Source organism: Pogonomyrmex barbatus, unplaced genomic scaffold (assembly GCF_055798465.1).
Source record: "Pogonomyrmex barbatus isolate J1 unplaced genomic scaffold, ASM5579846v1 scaffold5, whole genome shotgun sequence".
Classification (NCBI taxonomy): domain Eukaryota; kingdom Metazoa; phylum Arthropoda; class Insecta; order Hymenoptera; family Formicidae; genus Pogonomyrmex; species Pogonomyrmex barbatus.
The window spans coordinates 5,222,891-5,244,056 of NW_028297149.1; the positions used below are offsets into that span (position 1 = coordinate 5,222,891).

The window sequence follows — 21,166 nt, forward strand, 5'->3', positions numbered from 1 at the left end:
TGTTTTTACCGGTTTACTTGGTGGATCGGTTCTCGGCTGTTCTCAGTTATGGCACAATTATTTGTCTATACGGGGTCGAGCGAACGCTCTCCCCGATGGCCCCTCGAATGCCATTGGCGGACGCGAGGATGGAGAACTTATTGCGCCGAGATCGAATCGCGATATCCACGATATGCAATCTCACGATAACGTGCTACACGGCAAAATAAGTTATGGAATCGGAATTTTCGGGACGGAAAATCCGGACGGTGGAGCGAAATGCAGGATAACTGAGTTCGGATACTCTTACAAGCCCCCGCCACAGCGCCGGAGGATGGTGAAACTTAATTATGCGAACGAATGATTTATACACCAGGATTCATCACATGAGAGAACAAGTTTATTCGATATATCGCTACCACAGTTTCTGACTACACAATTAATCGCTACCTTACGCTATACCTTTTTATTAGACTATCTTTGATTAGCACTGACTATTTATCGGGAGGTAATATACAGGTCTCTACAAATAACTACGTTCGTTTCGCTTCTACGCCTTTCGCTTCGCGAAAATCCAGTGGGATTACGACATAAACGGAATTATCGTTATCTCGTCGAATTTACGCGTAATTATCAAACCAAATCCGTTCCGTAATCCTCCCCTCTCGGCCGCTTCTCTCTCTCTCTCTCTCTCTCTCTCTCTCTCTCTCTCTTTTTTTAATTTCTGCGTCAAAACGACGGATTTTATTTGATTCATTACGGTACTCAACCAAACGTAGCAAAGATCTGAAATCGGTTAATATCGCCGGATCGACGAGCTTTTTTTTTTTTAAGGCATGTAAGAGTAGTAGCCAACTCGAAACGAGTTTCTTCCTTTTACCGGCAGCCAGGGATTAAAACGGACACAATTTCCGCGAGAGAAATTTCACTCGAGGATCCGAGAAGACGTTTTCCCTTTCTCGCCGAATTCCAATCGAGATTACTATATCGGTTTCAACCCCCGCTGATAGGAATTTTACGATGAGTGCACACTCGAGCCTGTTCGCGTGGCTTGAACGAATCGACTGGTCGAGCGTGTCGAGCAATTGAATATACAGCGCATCAGGCACGTGTTGGTCCGTCGCGTCTTCCTACTCGCGTGAAAGGAAACGAAACCATCCGTAAACACCTCCACCACCAACACATCTCCGCAGGGGTTTCGATGCGTCGCTCTCGCGTTGCGTTCTCGTTTCCGTTCTCCCGCCGCGGTTATTCTCATTTATGTACAATACAAAGCGTATCGCGACATTTTAGCATTGCAAATTCAAGACGTCAGTCCGAAATCCGGCTTCTTCCTCCTCTCGCGGAATTCTTTTTTCTCTCGGAAACGCTTCTCCGCCGCGAGATTAACGGATTCGCTCCAAACTTTTTACATTACGGTCACTGGAACAGAACGATTTTCGTACGTTGTCGATGATGAGTGAACGATGGTGATATAAATGTGTCTAGGTCGCAATAAATAAAATATAAATTCTACGTAATATGGAGATTCACACGCTATTGTTGTTGGTTACATATGTGTAAGAAAAAGTGTTTATGTGTTTTGAGAATACTACTGAAGATTATTGTAATGCGCCCTGCCTATTTACACCGTCCGCGGATATAAACAAAGTAATGTGCAAATTGATAGCGCTACATTATTTAACGGTTTATTGCGTATTAATGGTATCTTGTTTGTTTCTCATTTTTGTTAAAATCCAATAAACAATAGGGAGCTCGATAGAAATATTAACAGTAGTCGCAAATAATTTATTGGTACCTTTTAAAGAGAAAGTGCAAAGAATTAAAAATTTCATAGAATGTCAGAATTTCGCAAGGTCGATCTCGTCTGAAGCATAACTGAAAATGCAGGTGTCAAATTTGCTGCGAATGGAAATTCTTTTTTTTCTTCTAAAAAATCCACCGTGTTGTACGAACTAAAATAAGGTCTATCAAGATTGCGCAAGATTTCTTAACAGGATTCGCGCCATGTTTATTTTAACAAGGCGCAATCGAAGACAATATGAATGAATGACAGTTTGCGGTGTTTGCGCGAGTCGCCTTACGGAGCCAAGTTATCACCTCGTAGCATTGTGCTTCGTTAATTCTTCGTCGTCTCCGGAATTGAGACTCTTAAACTCGCTCGAACAACTCGTAACGTCGAAAAAACTCAGAAAAAACATTTTTCCGTCCAAAAATGCGACAAGATTAAAATGCAATTACGATAAGAAAAGCACTTTTGAAGATGTCAAACATGGCGGTGCGATATCGGTGAGTTCGACTCTCAACGTTACATTTTCGCTTAATCCATTATTAATCCAAGGCTTTTAAATTCATGACTAAAAATTGAATCTAATTGGGAAGATTATTTCTTCTAATAATATTTACTTCGGGCGTAAAAATTATAATAATAATTCTAAATGTGCGGTATGAAAGAGAACACAGAAACATATTTAAATTATTTTGTATATATATATATTTATGGCATCCTTCATACGTAACATTATTCGACTCTTACATAGCATCGATATCCGAACTCACCGAAATCGTTATACCGCAGTCGAGCTTCAATTTTGCAACCATCCGATACGCGCGGGATATCCCTTTGACATACGTCTTTACGTTCATCGTCTACGAGACGATTCTGGCATTCGTCGAGGCGATCCTAGGGATCTTCCTTGGTGGTGGGCTGTATTTGATGCACCACGCCAGGCAGGTGGTGATGATGATGGTGCTCTGGTCGCCTGGAGAGGCCCAGCAAGGGCGGCAGCAACGGTAAGGGTAGAGGCAGAGGTAGCCCCCCGGGGAAACCGGCGAGGCCGCCGAGGAGGGCCGAGGCGGTCGAGTGTTCCTGAGCTTTCCTCCGGAGCTCGGCCAGGCTGTTGCTCCGGTGGAGATCGGTGGTGCCGGTGCCGGTAGTGCCGGGTTTGCAACAGCCGCAAATGGAACCGGGCCAGCCGGTCGGCGACCAAGACAGCATCTCCTGAAGGCTACTCGGCCGGTGTTGGTCGCTAGTGGTCCACAACGACGGCGTCGTCGAGGTCAGCGACGTCGACGCGCTGCTGACGATCTTGTTGCCGAAGAGCGGCGGCGAGAACTGAGCGGCCAAATGGGGCGAGAAGAAAAGGGACGTCGGTGGTTCCACCGGCCTGAAGCCCGCGCCTATCCCCGTGGTGCTGAAAGTTCGGCAAGAGAGAAAAATGAATATAAATCGGAGAAGAAATAAAAATAAATTTTAAAAATATATATTTTTGTAATTTAAAAAATATATATTTATAAATTTAGAAAATATATATTTATAAAAATAAATAAAAAATCTAACAGGAACAATACGAAATATATTTCTTTAAAAAAAATATTCCTTTTTGACAAAATTGACAAAATTATTATACTTAAATATAAGCTTTTAGCGACATAAGGCACAGTGGCTCAATTAAAAATTTTGACATAAAAGTTTCAATTTTGAAGGTGGATCAAGACTATTTTGTGTCCGCGATTGATTATCTTTAAAATAAGATATGTATTTTTGATAAACAGAGAAAATTTGTTTCTTTATTGTTTCATAACATCATTTCTTAAATTCGTGATAATAGCACAATTGACGCGCACTGATGCACATCGACACAGAAATGTCTCAATCATCACGCCGGAAACGATCCTTAACTCGTCCGCGAATTAACGCTATTTCAAGCACCGGCGCGATTATCGCCAAAAGGACGTCGCAATTTCGCGCGATTCCAACTACCGGCGTATCAGCGTAGCGAAAGCGAGAGACAGACAAGTAGACACGAATCAAGTGCGAGAGAAAGACGGAAACCGAAAACGGAAGGGAGAAACAGAGAGAGAGAGAGAGAGAGAGAGAGAGAGAGAGAGAGAGAGAGAGAAAGAGAGAGAGAGAGGAGGAGGAGCCGCAGCCTCACAAGCGCTAATCCGATTAGCACGCGCGATGTTCCGCATCCTCCGAGAGGAGCGGAGGCTGCTTTGAGGCGCTGATGATTATCTCAAATATTAATCGCAAATATTGTTTAATTAATGTAACGAGCTCGAGTCGGTGCTCGAGTCGAAGCCGAGATCGACGGGGAAGGGGGGGAGGACAGGGCGAAGAGAGGGAAGGGTGGCGGAGGACGCAGGGGGGGGGGGGGGGCGGACAGGAGTTACGGCAGGCAGCCCACGGCATTTAGGTCGTTAGTGGGGGAGGAGGGGGCGGCGAGGGTAGAGGAAAGACGCTACAGTTCGTCGGCAGACCAGAGAGTAACGGATTTCAGGTGGTTGCCTGGGAGGGGTTGTGAATCGTAAGGGAGTCGGAGGGGAGAGAGAGAGAGAGGAAGAGAGAGAGAGAGAGAGAGAGAGAGAGAAAGAGAGAGAGAGAGAGAGAAGGGGGTGGCAAACCGCGGCGCGCGGGGGCGACGGAGACGAAGACGGCGGTGGCGGCAAGAGGAAGAGCCGAACCGCGGTAAGCGCGATAATTAGCGGCAATTAGCCGCGTAGTCTACCATGCACGCCTTACCTACGTGCGCTCGTTTGCTTACATGCACACACACACACACGCGCGCGCGCGCGCGCGCAAACGCGTACGTGCACACCGATGCCGCTTGCGTGATGGACGAAGCGCGACTTATCAGTATATCTCGCTATCTTATCGACGCGTTTACTCTGCACTGAGTTGCGGTGTCAAATTACAGTGTACGAGGATGTACGAGGGGGATCACGGCTGAAACGCAGAAACGTTACCTTGTGCAGAAACGTACGGATGTAAGATGTAACATCCGCGCGAAACGAAAAATCATTGCGGGAGAAGAAAAGAAATATGACATAAACGGTAGTTTTTGGAAGTGACGCGAGGCAGAATAAAATTTTTAGATGATTAATCGTTCGTCGACTTTTTTTACCATGTGTTCTTGATTTTTATTAAATTAAATATTGAACTTCATTAATTATGATATGGGATATTCATATTCTTAAAAAAAAAATATCCTTTGCCGATAAAAATTTCTAAAATTCTACCAACACGAAAACAAATTATACGCGCGATTTTAAATGTCCTTTTTTTTTGTCACCTCGTATCTCTGTCTACTCTTTCCTTTCTACGAATTTCCATTGCGGAACCCATTATTCAATTGAAATACACGTGTGATCATTTTAGTTATTTTAATTAATATTTACGCGCTCCATTTTACTCAGATATATCTAGTTTTTTTTTTATTCTATAATCGCTTCTAGATAAGTAACGACGTCGATAACTACGATATTACCTACGACGAGGTCGCGTTTCCCGCGTAATAAGACTCCATTAAAATCTTTATTTAAAATTCAATAACATTAAACGCTTTCAGCTCTACCGATAGTGAATGTAGCGTAAGAAGAGCTAAAACGAGTAATAAAAAGTGACAGAGGAAGAGAGAGAGAGAGAGACAGGGAAAGCTTTTCTGAGATAAATGTATCACACGATATCATTTATATATACTGCATTTTAAGGTTTTTTAAATACAAATTTCCACCATTGGGAAAACGAAATTTTTTTTGCGCCCGTACTTTTGCCACTCCGCCCGAGTCGATCGTCTTTCGGCGTGGAAGAGGTCGCGTTTTATCAGCCGCGTATAAACGCAATTTCTAAGATACAGGAGTGTCTACCTCTCACCGGACTCTAACTAAGAGTAACGCGTAATCAATTCTTACGCAACCTTCCAAGAGAATCGCGAGACAAAGGAGGCGATCTAGCGACGAGACAACATCTTTGCGACGCGGATCCGCCCCTATACAGCCAGCAGCCGGCAGAAGCCAGTCGCTCTTAAGGTAGCTAGGTAGAGCTAAGGTAAGAAGGAACGCAGAGCTTAGACCTCTCCCCCCTCCGCCTCCCCCCTTTCTCCCTGTTCTCTCCCGCTCCGCCCGCGACCCCCCGCAGGAGCTTCGCCGTTCCTCTGAATAAATGATGAGGATATATTTACGGCGAGCGGTTTTAAATAAATTACAACTGCGGGGACGGCGAAGGAGTATCTTCCTGCCTGTTTCTTCTTTACCTTTTCCCTCGACCCCGGTACCGGCTCCCCTCCCCTCCAACCCTCCCCGACCCCATGGACTCCTCTCGCTGCCTCTCTTCGTCGTCGTCTTGTCGGCGTCTAACGTGCCCTCTTCACATAAGTATTACGCATGTTTGCTACGCGTGTTTTTCGGCATTTTTTGTTCCCGGCCTCCACGTCAATCCGCAGAGAGCCCATCGTCGTCGTCGTCGTCGTCGTCGTCTCGGGGATTATAAACGAATGCTCGGTCCCCGCGGAAAGAATCGCGAGCGGGATAAATCGCCCCTTTCCGATTTCTCGGACGTGCACCAGCCCTCTTATGCGGCCGATGAGACCGCGACTCGTACAAATATTTTATGTAACGTAAATATTTTTCTACCTATGCACATATTTTTTTTATCTCTTTTTTAATATTTTTAATAATAATAATAATAATAATAATAATAAATACATATTTATAAAGATTAATATTTTCATAGGAAATATATCGAGGAAATATCAAAATCTTTTATTACAGAAAAATTATTTAAATAAATATTAAAATTTATATAAATAATAACATTATTACTTATATAACATTACTATTTAAAAAATATATATACAGTTTAAATTAATATTTTTATGGCATTCATAAGAATACGTACTAAATTATATGAGATTACAAGCGGAAGATAAAAATAAGATTATTCTATGATAACGATAACGCGATAATATTATTAATAATCTGCTAAAGGTCAATAATTTTGAAACGTTTTAACCCACTTGCTCCCGGAATGACAACATCAACCGCGAAAAACCGTTGCCAGCTCTTTAACCTTTTTACCCGTCGCAAATTCTTTAGCTCCACAGCTTGTCTCGACGCTTCTTCCTCTCGACATGCGAGTCGTAAACGCGAGACGCCATTTAGTTTCACGAGACAAAGGTTCAGAGCGAAAAGTAGCGCGCATCGCTTTGCTGCCCCCGCCACCGCCGTCGCCACCGTCGTCGTTGACTCCCGTCGTGGAAGCTGTAGTTTAACGAGGCGACGATTATCATGATTATACGAGTGGCTATGACGACGTGCGGAAGAGGCGAAGGGGGAGCTACAGGAGAAGAAGCGGTTTAACCGGCGGGCGTCGGGGGCAGCGATGCCAACACGAAGAGTGGTTTAATGGCGCGTATCGAGCATCCGGCCGGCGGTGTTCAGTGGCGCTTGTACCCACCCGCTCGCTGAAATCGCCCGGGAGTTTATAAGGGGTTGGAAAGGGAGAGGGGGACGTTAGAGAGAGGAGTACAGGAAGGAGGAGGAAGATATTTCCTAAAGACGTAAATACAAACGAAGCTAAGAGCTCACCTCTCGGCGGGTGGTCCGAGGCCCCCCACGGTGCTCGGCGGCAGCGGCGGCGGCGCCCTTATGGGGGTCGGCGGTGGCGTCGAGACACCACCCAGGGACGGCTGACTCGGTTGGGGCCGGGGACTGACCGAGGCGGAAGTCGTGCTGGGGCTTCTGGAGCCACCGCCGCCGCCGCCACCTCCGGCTCCCTCTGCCACGGCGTCCTCCGTGTCGGCGGCGCTGCTGCTGGTCGTGGTGCCCTCCGGATCATTTCCCGTGGGACTCAGGCCTGCCGACGAAGACGTCGGCGCGGCCAGAGCGGAGGATTCCACGTTACCACCGCCGCTACCGCCGCCGCTGCCACCGCCGCCGCTGCCGCCACCGCCGCCGTTTCCGCCCTCGCGTTTGCGTTGCTCCTCCTTCAGTCGCTCGCTCTTACGCCATTTCGCCCGCCGATTTTGGAACCATACCTGGAAATTATGAGCATCGCGGTTAGAATAAATTAACGCGATGCTTAAGCTTCAGGGAACTTCGATGCGAAAATTTTATAAGTTACGGAATTAAATCACTGAAAGAGATCATAGCCATTACTCGGAAACGGGAGCTTAAAGTGTTAAATATCTAAAGTGTTAAATATCTATATATTAAATAAATTGAAATAATTATATCACCAATCACGTGCCATTATTTTTAGCGGACTTACAATGAACTAACGGCACTATAACAATTCGATAATCAAATTTTTTTATATCGAATTAAAATTTCCTTTATTATTCCTCCTAATAGGAATTAAATCATTTTGAAACTCTTTTTGCATGAAGAAAATATATTGCTCATATTAATTTCAAATTTATAACGGTACATCGACATCGTGGGGAAATATATACGTTCAAATATTTGTTCAATTCACTGAACAACCGCTAAAACAATAATAACTTTTGCTCCACGTTTTTATCCTGTATCTTTAATATGTTTCATGTCTTTTCCATAATGCGATTTTTAGGTTACCTAAATATGAATAAATATCATATCGTGATACACGGGTATCCAGGGAAGCTAAACTTCTCAAAAGCCAACTTCGCGGAAGTTTGCATAATTCTCTGATTCAATATTCTCGACATCTCAGTCATCCGACTATGCTACCCGCGCAGACGAGAGAGGGTTAAGTCTCGTGAAAGTCACAGAAACGAGCGGGGAAGAGACAGACGGATGGGAGAAAAATGAGACGGACGGTCGTATCTACACGGCACTCCGCAACGTCCGCAAATGTGCAAGGATAATTGCATGCGCGGGGGGGAGGGGAAGGGGGAGGGGGAGGGGGGGCATTCTGAGGCAGAGAAAAGCACGAGGGTGCGGCAGGTTGGTCGGTGGACTGTGGGGGAGGGGGCGGTTGGGAGGCCGGGGGCACTTTCCGCTGTGCATGTTCAACGAGCCGACAGCAACCACGGCGGCCGAGTGTTTTTTAAAAAGCTCGAGTTCCGCTAACGAGGCTAACTTGACATAATACCGGCTGAAATAGACTTTATTACACCCAGCGGTTCTCCGCCGACTTTTGTCCCGACAATGCACGATAATCGGGTCCTCACGCGGAATCTTCAATCAGATCTGCCAGTAAAATTTATATCTGTATGATAAAACTATTAGTTTGTTACAGCAGATTAGACGATTAATTTAAAAAAATCCAATGGCGATAAAGTAATAATGCATTGAAAAATATAGTAATTTTGTTAAACAAGTTTTCGAGATACATTATTTTTTAAAAAATCAAATACAACGAGAGAGAGAGAGAGAGAGAGAGGGGGGGGGCGGGATTTCACAAAAAAATCTTTAGCAAGAAGAGCTGAAATAGGATTGGCACGTCCTGTGTAATGGGTCTCGAAAATGATTATCTTACATTCGAGCGCGGAACTTTTGCAGGAGGAAGCTCGGAAAATGGTTTAATAAAATAAATACGATGGGTACGACTCTCCACCGCCACCTCGAACATCGCGCGAGGATAGGGGAGACGGGGAGATATAATATCCTAAGGGTTACAGGGAGAGGGCAGGAGGGGAGCGAGTAATAGCTGGGAACAAAGCCATGGTTCCGTAGGGACCACCGTCGTTTTCCTTTCCACCCTCGCGCGATATCTCTCCTTTCCACTTTTTTTTTTTTTTTTCGATACAAATTTAATCCGAAATTCGTTGATAATGGGCATAAAACGTTTTTAATCGGCCACGTCCTTGTTGAACGGGCGCTTTTTTGTTGCGGGATTACCGATCGCACCTGTATCATTGCGACGCGCTTTTTAAAACGGATGACAACGATAACCACCGATTAATTCATGAAACGCTGTTTTTCCATCAGCTTGTAAATTAAAGGAAATCGCTTTTCAATATAAATCCACGTTTATAGAAATTCTCTTTCCAATTCTCGCGATACTCGCAATCCGCGAGTTCGAAATATTTTCATCGAAACTACCTCGTAGGACGGATGTGCCAATTTTCCATATATCGAGCTATCTTTCTCGAGGATTTTACTCCGTACGGTACGGGAGGGGGGGGGGGGGGGAGGGGGGTGAAATTTTTTTTGCGTTTTACATGTCCGAAGGAGCGTGAATAACCGCGTAGAGAGAAGAGAGGGGCTTCCGCGAAATCCGATCACCGAAAATAGGCGAGCCGACGTAATCGCGGTGCTCAGAGCATCATCCCCCCCGGCGCGTCGCACGAGCGCAGGTGCGAGCAGCGTTTGACGCGCGTCTAATTCACGCACGCCGGTAATTGTCGGCCTCGCACATGCGTGTATACGTGTGCAACGACTCGCACGCACACCAGCCGGGGAAGGCCACATACGTGCACCAGCCGTGTGTGCGTGCGTGCGTGCGTGTGTGTGTGTGTGTGTGTGTGTGTGTGTGTGTGTGTGTGTGTGTGTGTGTGTGTGTGTGTGTGTGTGTGTGTGTGTGTGTGTGTGTGTGTGTGTGTGTGTGTGTGTGTGTGTGTGTGTGTGTGTGATGACGAGACGTACGACGTGTGGTACGTGCCTCGGCGCGATACAGCGGACCCTCCTTCAGCCTCTTCCCCCCCCCCCCCTCCCAATGCCTGTCCCCCATCTAGGAGGTTCTAATTGGAGCCTGGAGAAGAGGACGGGCGCTACATAAACGCGCCTATTTGTCCATTATTCCAGATTCTCTTTGTCTTCGCTAATGAAACAATGAGTCTGCGCCGTAATTGCGTCACAGCCAGACCAACCGCCTCTTCCCCCCCCCCCTTCCCACCTCTAGTTCCTCGCCGTTTCCCTTCTGTCTCTTTCATTATCGTATGTATACATTACATTGCCGTCTCTCTTTCTCTCGTAGAGATTGCAGCCTCCTCGGCTTCGTAAATTCGCACAATGCACGCCAGGCTGCCTCTTAGACTTTGTGATCGAGGATCCTTCGCGAGTCAGGATATTAATGACGAGAGGACAAAGTGCCGGGACACTCATGACTCTTTCAGGCTTGTCGGGACCTACGATGCAATTATTTAAAAAAAAGAATAAAAGATATAAAAATATAAATTGCGTTGCGCGAAATAATCGTGATGTCAAATTCGAAACGAATTTTGAGCATCGAGACACGTATTACATATCTATAATCATGTAATTGCGTACGCGAAAATATCTCCCGGAATCGCACGCTCGGCGTCTGCCGAGAAATCAAAAGCCGCCATTGGTAATCAGATATCCTGTGCAGATGTTCCGACAGGATTTTAGGCGGGAATCGCTGTTACGCTGCAGGGATTCTCAGCGCGAATTACGGCGGTGTGAGTAAATATGGCCGTGAGGACGTAGCCAGGAATACAAAGTAATCCCAGAGATTACCGGCTTACTCTGTCAGAAGATTACGTCAGGTCGAGGGTGTCAGCGCGCCTCTTGGGGGTCCACGGGTCCCCCCCCTCCCCTTCTCGTCCTCTCGTCCTGTTTCATCCCTCTGTACAGCTTCGTTCTCGTCCTTGCGGCAACACCCGCGCTGCCGCCAGACAATCGATCACTCATCGCGATCTTTCGCGGATTTCCCTTTTTATTCAATCGCAGTTGTTCGAATTCGCGAAATATTTTCGCGATTTTGCCCGGCTAAATCTCGCGCGCTCTTCCCCATCTACGTCACGCAATGTCATACATAAAATATACGATGCGTTATTTTTCGTACGATAAATTATAAATATGGCAAATTTTTAAAACCGGGAGCGCGGCAAAGGACAAAAATCGATTAAAAAAAAAAAAAAAAAAAAAAAAATTTGTCGAAATTTCGCTTTGGATCGCGAAATCCGGTTTGCGCGTATTTTTCGCGATATAATCATTTGGATACTAATGGATACGTAGGCGAGTAGCACATTCTATTGTGCGCTCCGCCGAAATATTACGCCAAAAGCGCGTATATGGCGCGCGAAAAATGTTCCCGGAATTTCTCTACTTAACGCTACGGAAGGCGGACAAAAAATTACCGGGCGTTGCCGCGCGTAATTTTCTCATCGCATTAAAACGCGGAATCCAATCTCAATGCGCTGAGACGCATTAAAAGATTAAGCTCGCCGCTGCCGATGCTCGGACGCGAGCGGATGCGAACATTCTGTGAAGTTTTAATGCACGTGCTTTCACGTTATCGAATAAACGTGATTATACAACGTGATTAACATACTTTCAAGTAACCTGTTTTAATATATCCTTAAATATAATGCACCGCATTTCCGGCATAAATTTATTCGCATCTCCCTTATTCTAATAGATCCTTTTTATAATTTAATCCGATTACGAATATTATTACGTTACATGCGGTATAAGATACTTTATGAGAAATACTGACGAAATAAAAGTGAACGAGGTAAATAATTATAAGTTAATAATAAATTCAACACACGCGGCTGCTTATATTTGAAAAATTGTTTATAACTTGAGAGAAAGACTTAATCAGATTTTTGTAGAGACGCGAGACTTAAAAAAAAAATAGGAAAATAAGGAAAGTGAACTACATGTTTCTTGAATTTACTTAATAAATTTAAAAAAGTTAAAAGATTGACAAGCGTTAAAAATATTGCCTAATCGAGTAATGCCGGAAATACCTATTTTTCGTTTCATCTCAATCTACACATATATATATGTATATATATATATTTGTTTAAAAAATATAATATAATTGGATTAGGATTGAAAGGGCTAAGTCCGACGATAAGAGAGATTTCTATGGGTATTATTGACATATTCACCTGCACTCTCGCTTCCGTGAGATTAATCTTCATGGCTAGATCTTCCCTCGTAAAGACGTCCGGGTAGTGAGTCTGCGCGAAGGCGGACTCGAGTTCCTCCAGTTGCTGGAGGGTGAAAGTTGTCCTATTTCGCCGCTGTTTCCTCCGCACGAAGGAATCCTCGCCAACTCCGTGCAGTGCTGGATGATAGGCGGAATAACTAGTATCTGTAATAAATCCGGGAGAAATTGCAAAGTAGCTGTTTTACGCCTACGTTCAATACGTTAGAAAATATCGTCCGAAAATAATCGGAAAATCGTTTCTAATTCGTGCAAATATTAACTTCCTTGCGAGAATTTAGAAAAATAGCGTTGACGATACAAGTGAAAATTAATTAAAATGTTTTAACGAGTAACGGTAAGTCAATAAATGTTAATGAATATGGTTAAAAATATATTTTGCATTAATTTTTATTAGCTGTATTATATAATATATTATTATAATTTATAATTATAAGTAATATGTAATTGTGCGTATGTGTGTCGATAGAAAGAAAATGTTTTCACTTTGAAAGGACGAGTTCGGCGAAGTTTCGCCTTTTAATTCTTGATAGATTCGAATTTGCGAAGTTCCAGGAGAACTTAGTTCGGTACTCCGCATATTTGACTGTGCTTGACTAGGGTTTGCGAAACTCGGTAACTTCCAGAAACTTGTGAGTTACTGACAATCTCGCGGAATTTTCAAATTTATACAGCAAGCGTTATTGCAAAATAAAATGATCAACATAATTCCTCGTTTTTTCGCGGTAACTTTACGTTAGCGTAAAAGAAGGATTGTGCGAAATATCTCGCGCCCCCCAATTCTTAATACAATTAATACAATTTCATTTAGCAAGTGCGATAATTAAATTTTTCGTCTCTACATCTTTTTGCGTTTTTTTTTCTTTTTCCTCAACTATCAATAAGCGAATTCGTTAAAGAAGGCTTGCAGCATTGGCATTCGATAATCGATTTGGCGTTTCAGCAGAAATCCATTAATATATAATGATATTATTTTCGGTCGAGTATTTTCGTACGAGCTCAGCACGCGCGTTTCGTTTTTTTACCGCCGTCTGCCAATCGCGCAAGGCAGACGGGATATGTTGATTAAAAATGTTCGGGGAAACTCGTGGTTAACTGCGATCGCGCGCGCAGCGCGATCGAAAAGTGAAGGATCGAAAAGTGAAGCGCCGATAAATAAAGGCATCGGTCGGATACGCGCGCATACAACGAGACACGAGGTGGGAGCAGACGTTACGAAGCGGCCGGAACCGCTCATCAATGATGCAGAGCAATCAGCGCAATTAATTACCGCGGCGCTAAGCCGGGGCTTAACGAAAAACACAAATTAATTTCCTAAGCTCATAAAAATTCATGCCACTCTCTCTCCGCCGTCCGGGCGTCTCTCTCTCTCTCTCTCTCTCTCTCTCTCTCTCTCTCTCTCTCTCTCTCTCTCTCTCTCTCTCGCACAATGTCTCCTCCTCCTCCTCTTTTGCTCTCTTTCCTCTTTCTCTTTCGCTCCTTCTCCCCCTTTCATCCTCTCGACACAGAGAATGATAACGGCGAGAGAGACAGAGGGGGGGAAAGAGAGAAAGAGAGAGAGGGAGGGAGGGGGAGAGAGAGAGGGATAACGATGAACGCATGATGGTGTTGCGCTATCACATTCACATAGGGGTTCCCTCACATAGTTGCATCCACACAGGGGCGCATCGAGATACTTCGCCCCGATGCCGCTGAACTTTCATAACTGTCGCGGACGCGCGGTTATACCGGTACGCGGGAGGTATCGCTCCGCGATATCTCCCGTATCGTATGCAAAATTAATATCAATGAGGATCCGCGAGGATTTTCGCTTTAAGCCACGCACGCGAAAATAAACGATTCGCGGGGCGTTTCGTTGCCGCCGCGCCGGATATTTTATCAGGGCGTTTAACGACGTTGCGGACTCGCGGATGCACTTAAAACTTCGTTTCCGCTCGTGCTCCTGTCTGCGCGATTATCGTGCCGATATGGATTTATTTCAACATGCGAACGGCACTGCACTTGTTTATCGTTTAGTCCAGAAAAAAATTGCTATACGTTCAACCAACAAGCAAAAATTACATATATATATATATATATATCTTTCTCTCTGCTCGTGATCCGATAATTTTATTGGCAGAATTTTCATGGATATCGATCTTAACGACAGGAAAGGATAGTTTTGCTGGATATATAAATCTGAAAAATAATTTTGTTGACCCATCAGAGTAATTACGTAGGATAGAAACATTTGAATTGATTGTTAGAATATAAAAAAGTTTTTCAGTATCGTTATACTTAAAAATCCTGCATCAAAATTTTAATGGTCTAACAAGATTATTTTACAGATCTCTGATCTAAATTTTTAGATTTTACAGTAAAAGCATTGTTCTTTCCTTGATTTTAAAAGCTAGAAGAGAAATTCTTTCATGTGTAATATCAAATTGATGAAACGTCAACTCGATAATAGCGATACGATCATTCTGCAAAATATACTATAATGCGGACTTCCATCCCTTCCCTCTCCCATTCTCGATGTATCAATAAGCAACGACTGTCATGGCTATTATAGCCATGGAGAAAATGAAGATCGAGAAGCGAATCGGGCGACGACCGCGGCGGCTAAATAAATTTGCCGGTGCCCCAAACTGAAATCCACTCAAGATCTTAGATTAAAGTCGGACCGAAGTAAAGCCCGAATCCAGACAACTCGTACAACTCATCGGGAGTCGGTCTGATCCAATTTATTAGTAGTACCCCAAGTACAGAAGAGAGAGAGAGAGAGAGAGAGAGAGAGAAAGAGAGAGAAAGAGAGAGAGAGAGAGAGAGAGAGAAGCCCGGCGACTTTTGCGCTCGAAACGCACGCGCGATTTCTTTTCGTGACACATTTTGCCTATAGAAAACACGAAGAGAGATAATCAATTTTCTGCGAGCGCAAACCGTAGAGCATCATTAATTCACACTTGTCAGCTCCTCACGAAAGGTAACGCAAATGTTGTTTAAATAAGATTTAATAAACTCTTAGCGCAGAAATCATTGCCTGAGATTACTCAATGTTGCTTTTCATGTAACCTTTTTATCTATTTAAATTTTTTAAATATATATATATATATATATAATATAAATATTTGTGCAATCGGTTCTTTAAAAATTAATTTAAAATCCATGAAAAGACAAGTCGAAGATATGTAAAAATCAAATTCTTTCACAATTTCGTCTTCGAAAAAAGATCGAATTATATTCAAATTTAAAAGAAAAAAAGATTCTCGATATAATAATAATGGTAAGACTAATGAGAATCAGCGCAGTAAATGGTGCGCAATTATATGTTTAATTTTAACTTCGTTTATTAATAAAAAATGCCAAACGTTTCGACTAGAATTTGAGTCGTCTTCAGTGGTAAAAAAAAAAATATGGTAAAGGTACCCTCAAATCGATGTTAAAATTTAATTTAATTTAATTCAATTTTCCTTGTACACAATGACTTTGCATTTTCACACGTGTATAAACAGTGCCGGTGAGCAATTCAAAATTATTCCAAATGCACGTCACGATGCTCCATGATCGCCCGTATCCGTTGCACTTGCGAACTGCAAGTCGCTCTCGAATGCTACCGGCTACCCAGGGAGGAGACGGTGGCGGTGGACCCGTGGAAAAACTACGTAGAGAACGAAATCTAATGACACCCCGACCGTTACTAATGACACTAACGAGGTAGTTAGATGTTAGAGCGAATGTCGGTGGGTCTGGACCGTGGGCCGAGGGAACCCACTTACCGACTTATCACGTAGTTACCTAATCTGTTTATCCCAACGGGGGGAGGGGGGGTAGAGGAGAGGGAGGGGAAAGAGAGAGAGAGAGAGAGAGAGAGAGAGAGAGAGAGAGAGAGAGAGAGAGAGAGAGAGGGGGATACAAGTCAACGAGGGGACCGGGGGAGATAGATGGGGGGTAATCGGGAGCTGGAAGGGTGCCCGGACGTCCCTGAGGACACTCGTTCGCCCGGACCCCCAACCTTTCCCTCGTCTACCTCGACGCCCTGTTCGATCATCTACCGGAGAGAGACCGCTGCCTCCCACATTTATGAGCCTCAATGGGAGTTGTGTTTTAAAGAGAATATAGAGAATGGCGCGCGCGAGCGCGTGTTACACTTCCCACGTTCTTGGATTTATCCGCGACGATTCGGGCGTGGGGTGAAATAAATGGCAAAGACTTTGGGGATAATAATATATATTTTGCGACAGCTCGAAATTGATGGAATAATGGAATCTAACTGCCTTCATATTAAACTAACTTGAATGTCAAAGTTAACGTAATATGCTGCTTGCATTATTCAGCTGAAACAATATCATAGTTTGCTTTCAGTTGCGTTTTCCGCTATCGATTTTCAATCATGAACTGAAAGTTCATGATTGAAAATCGATAGCGGAAAACGCAACTGAAAGAAAGAAAAAAAAATGATAAAAAAAAATCTCTTCTTATTATACTCTTATTATTATATTATATATATATATCGTTATTATTATATTATATATTATATTCTAAAATTATAAAACGTTGATATATTTATATAATTGAAAAAATGACAAAAGAAAGTTTTTCGAGTCGACCGGGTATTTTTTTGTCGAATAAAACGCGAGTTCCGTGAGGTAAATCTTTCGGCTGTAATTCGATAAATCGCTGCTGCTGGATACATTATTGGAGAACAGGTTGATCGGTCGCGAGTTGACGAGTCGATCATTCCGGGCTGAAATTCGTCATCGGGAATGGGATGCGACTTGGAAAACGATCGGTGAATAGGCAAACTGCCGTCAAAGTTCTGGATAGCGACTCGGCTTGACTGCCGGCGGGACGATTTAACTGGAAGTTGGCTCGAAGTGCAAATTAAGTTTAGCGGCCGTCCAGTTTGTAGCGTCCACTTTGCGTAACTCGGTCTAGTCGGTAATGTAACTTCATCGATGTGTTCCGCTAGAGCAAGTGCCAGTACAATCAGTCTACTCCCCCCCTCACCTCCCCCCCAAGCCTCTTTCCCTGCTGTATACCCGGTGTCTCGTTTTTTCTCTCAATCGCACTGTCCTCTCCCACCGTGTTTTCGTCCCGCAATTTTCTCCTTCTCGAAAATTATTCTGACAAAATAAATCTCTTGAAAAACAACATCGACTGTCTGAGAAATTTGTTTAAATAATTTTTAAAAAATTTAAAGAAAAGCGATCGATCATATTTTAGAGGATTTGTTTTATGTATATTCTTTGGACGTATTACTTTTCATCGTTTTTATTTCTTTTTGTTAAATTTTTAATTTCTTTAACATTAATTTTTTTTTTTTTAATTTCTTCAACAAAAGATTACCGTTTAAAACTGCTCTCCCTTCTCTTCCTTTTTTTCACGTTCGATGAATAATCGTGTATGAATGTAAAAATTCCCCCATTTTACAGCGATTTTGCACGGCACGCCTTTCATCAATCGAGATGCGATCGGAAGTCGACGAGGGGGCGAGAGTCGGAAAAGATATCATGTGTGCGCGCCCGCAGCGGGAGGAATCGAATTTTTACTTACAGGGATGAGTCGGGGCGAAAGGATACTCCAGGGATGGCGGTAATCGCGGCGCTGGGAGACCCGGGGGGCAGTGGTAGCAGAACATGCCTCCGGCCCTGGCCACGCCGCCCCCCGGCCCGCCGGCCCCTCCAGCACCAGCACCCGGCACCTGCGGTTGACTCGACGGCTGTTGTTGCTGTTGCTGCTGTTGCTGCTGATGATGCTGGTGGTTATTGTTCGGCTGGTGGGCGTGGACCGCGCCAATCTGCAACCACACATCAGTGTCAGTTGGTTTCATGATCTCTTTCGCGGTAAAAAAAAAAAAAAGAAGAAAAAAGATCACTGTGATCAATGATTCGAGCGAGGTTTTTCCATACAATATCGCGGAGGCTTTTACATCGTAAAGTAGAATTTTTCATAAGAACACACGCTTAATAAATATAAATATTACTCTTGTGTCTATCTTTTTAACGGATAATCACGTGGATCTCTTTATCTTAGATTTAAATAATTAAATTTTAGACAATTGAAATATCATAGAAATGTTAAAATATTAAAATATTAAAATATTATTGAAAATAGGACTTCATATCACGACTGAAAAAAATATCTGTAGATTTGAATTTCCTCATGAAATTATATAACACACACACACACACACACACACACACACACACACACACACACACACACACACACACACACATATATATATATATATATATATATATATATAAAATCGTCTTATGCCCCTCCATCCGGTCAGATTTTTCTGGACCCGATGCGTAGCGGAGAATATTGCGATGACCTTCGGTAAGCGGAGTATCGGAGCCACTTCCGATTTCGCCGTGCGACGCGCGGATTTTCGAAAGCGGGGTGAAACATGATTAAGAGGGAGCGCGACAGCGGCGTGCTGCAGCGGGGGTGGATAGTTATATCGGAGGGGCGGAGGGAAGGGGGCTCGCGGGCAGGGGCAGGCGGGGAGGAGAACGGATGGGTGGCCGATTACGCCAATCCCCATTAGAGGGATTGTAAACTCGCGTAAATAAATAATGTATATATCGGCGAGAGAGGAACTGCGCGCGGGATGAGAGAGAGAGAGAGAGAGAGAGAGAGAGAGAGAGAGAGAGAGAGAGAGAGAGAGAGAGAGAGAGAGAACGAGAGCGGCGCGACGCGTAGAGGGCTCTTTGCCTAAGCAGGCATCGGTCGTGGAACTTAATAAACGGCGAAGTTATCAATTTATAATGGGTCGGCATGTCGCGCATGCGCGTGCCTACGGGGCCCCGCCGTTTCTCTCTCGTTATATAACGGCGTGCACGCGAGTGGCTTTAGAGAACCGGTGTACACTAACTATACCCCTGGTCCCCCCTTCCCTCATCACCATCGACCCCCTCCCCCCTCCCGGCCGCCCGCGCGCCCTCCGTTATCTCTGTGCGGCTGTTTATCTCGCTCGCTCCATCACGGCGTCTCCCCTTCGTCTCTCGTTTCTCCCTTTATCCGCCGTTACTACACTATGTCTCTCCTACTCTCTTTGCGGCTCTCCGGTACGAAGGGACAAATTGAATTTTAGATCATGGCGTGTTCCTGTGGGGTCCGCGAATAGAGAGGGACAGAGGGAAAGAGAAAGAGGGAGACAGAGAGAGAAGAGGGGGGGGGGAGAAGCACAGAGGCGGACGTCGAGATGATACTAATTGAAATTTGAAATTGATATTAGCGAATTATTACCCCTCTCCCGTCGTTCTGCTTGGCCCAACGCAATTACAGCCGCGTGTCGGGTATCAAAAGTAATTGCTGCCAAACTTAACAAAATTCGAGCAATTCTCGTTTCGGCCGTCTGACCTCCGGCGAAAATGACGCGCCGGCTTCAGTCAGTCCCTTCTCTGCTTAAACGTACTTCTACAGAATATACTTTTAACGTGATGCCAAATCGTGTTACTTGTCCGCCCCGGTAGGCTCCCAAAGTAAAAGCAAATACTCTTGATGCATCCATCTCAAAATCGATTAAATCAAATGACGTCCCATTTACAATTTTGAACAATTGCAATTTTTGCTTGTTTTAATGAAATAAATAATAGATATTTTAATAAGAGACGTTTGACATTATAAAAAATTAATTTAACATTTATACATCTTTTTCAACTCTCATTGCGTTAATGAGGTGAGAGAATTTGTCCAAATTCGAAATTCTAAAAATTAGAGAAGACATATAATTCTTAGAAATAGTTCAGAGAAATCCTGTAAGAAATGTATGTCAAAATATTAAGTCTAAAAATATTACATCTAAAAAATATTGATTAAAAATATTAGTCTTCTTTAGTTATCAAGCACGATTCAGCGCGGAAATAAGTAGCCAATTTATGACAACCAATAATTCGAGGAAACAATCGCGATCCATCCTGCCCCATAAATTCGTGCGCGGTGGGTGGCGGTGCCATTGGTTTTGCGTTTGCAGAGAGTTAGAGGCATAATGACGGGACATACGCACCGACAGAAGGGACGAAATGTAGCGAGGCTAATCCGCGGAAGGGCCCGCGGGCTTCCCCCGCGGTACGCAATGGGACTTTGCGGGGGTTCGCTCGCAAGGGCATCTCACCCTCGCCTAACGCGCTAGCATACGCGTCTCTCACCCGTCCCCCCCCCCTTTTGCCCCGTCTCTTCTCACCCTCCGCGAAATAGGGCCGGCATGTGGTCCTGGAGTGTATTTGCGGTGTTCAACCAGCCGGGCGAAATATTATGCCAGTGTTTTATTGTGCGATCATCCCCGGCGATGGTGCCCCCACTGTGTGTTCGCCAGGGCGAACGGATTGTGGCCACGAGTGTGTTGCGGAGTGTGTTTACACGTTGGCACACGCCACGTAGGATTTGTTACATGCTTGTTATGGCGTGGAGGCCGGTACACAGAAGAAGGCTCTGACGGTATTCACGATGAAGAGCGCTTGTGAATAGAGAAACTCTCTCTTGCATTGTCTCTGCGCTAATTTGTTACTGTAACATGATTCTGTTCTAGATATTTAACGTTAAAAGGTTGCAAAAAATAAAATAAACATAGAA

The 21,166-nt window shown here is 44.2% G+C and overlaps 1 protein-coding gene across 1 annotated transcript; it reads right to left on the reverse strand.

The window, feature by feature from the left end:
• Positions 1–357: 357 nt before the first annotated feature.
• Drgx (Dorsal root ganglia homeobox) lies at positions 358–19,253 on the reverse strand. The gene is made up of 5 exons (XM_089081443.1): positions 18,924–19,253; positions 18,137–18,380; positions 12,546–12,751; positions 7,348–7,796; positions 358–3,173 (listed from the first exon to the last, which is right to left on the reverse strand). The coding sequence occupies exons 1-5, from the start codon at positions 19,134–19,136 to the stop codon at positions 2,663–2,665; spliced, it is 1,623 nt and encodes a 540-aa protein (XP_088937569.1). The 5' UTR covers positions 19,137–19,253; the 3' UTR covers positions 358–2,662.
• Between the last annotated feature and the right edge of the window lie 1,913 nt (positions 19,254–21,166).

Excerpts from the sequence above, each read along its gene's own strand:
- Drgx (XM_089081443.1), bottom strand. The coding sequence starts at position 19,136 with ATGGGGATTGGCGTAATCGGCCACCCATCCGTTCTCCTCCCCGCCTGC. Across the intron at positions 7,797-12,545 it reads TCACGGAAGCGAGAGTGCAG|GTATGGTTCCAAAATCGGCG; the intron begins GTGAATATGTCA and ends CATAATTTCCAG. Across the intron at positions 3,174-7,347 it reads CTCGGACCACCCGCCGAGAG|CACCACGGGGATAGGCGCGG; the intron begins GTGAGCTCTTAG and ends CCGAACTTTCAG.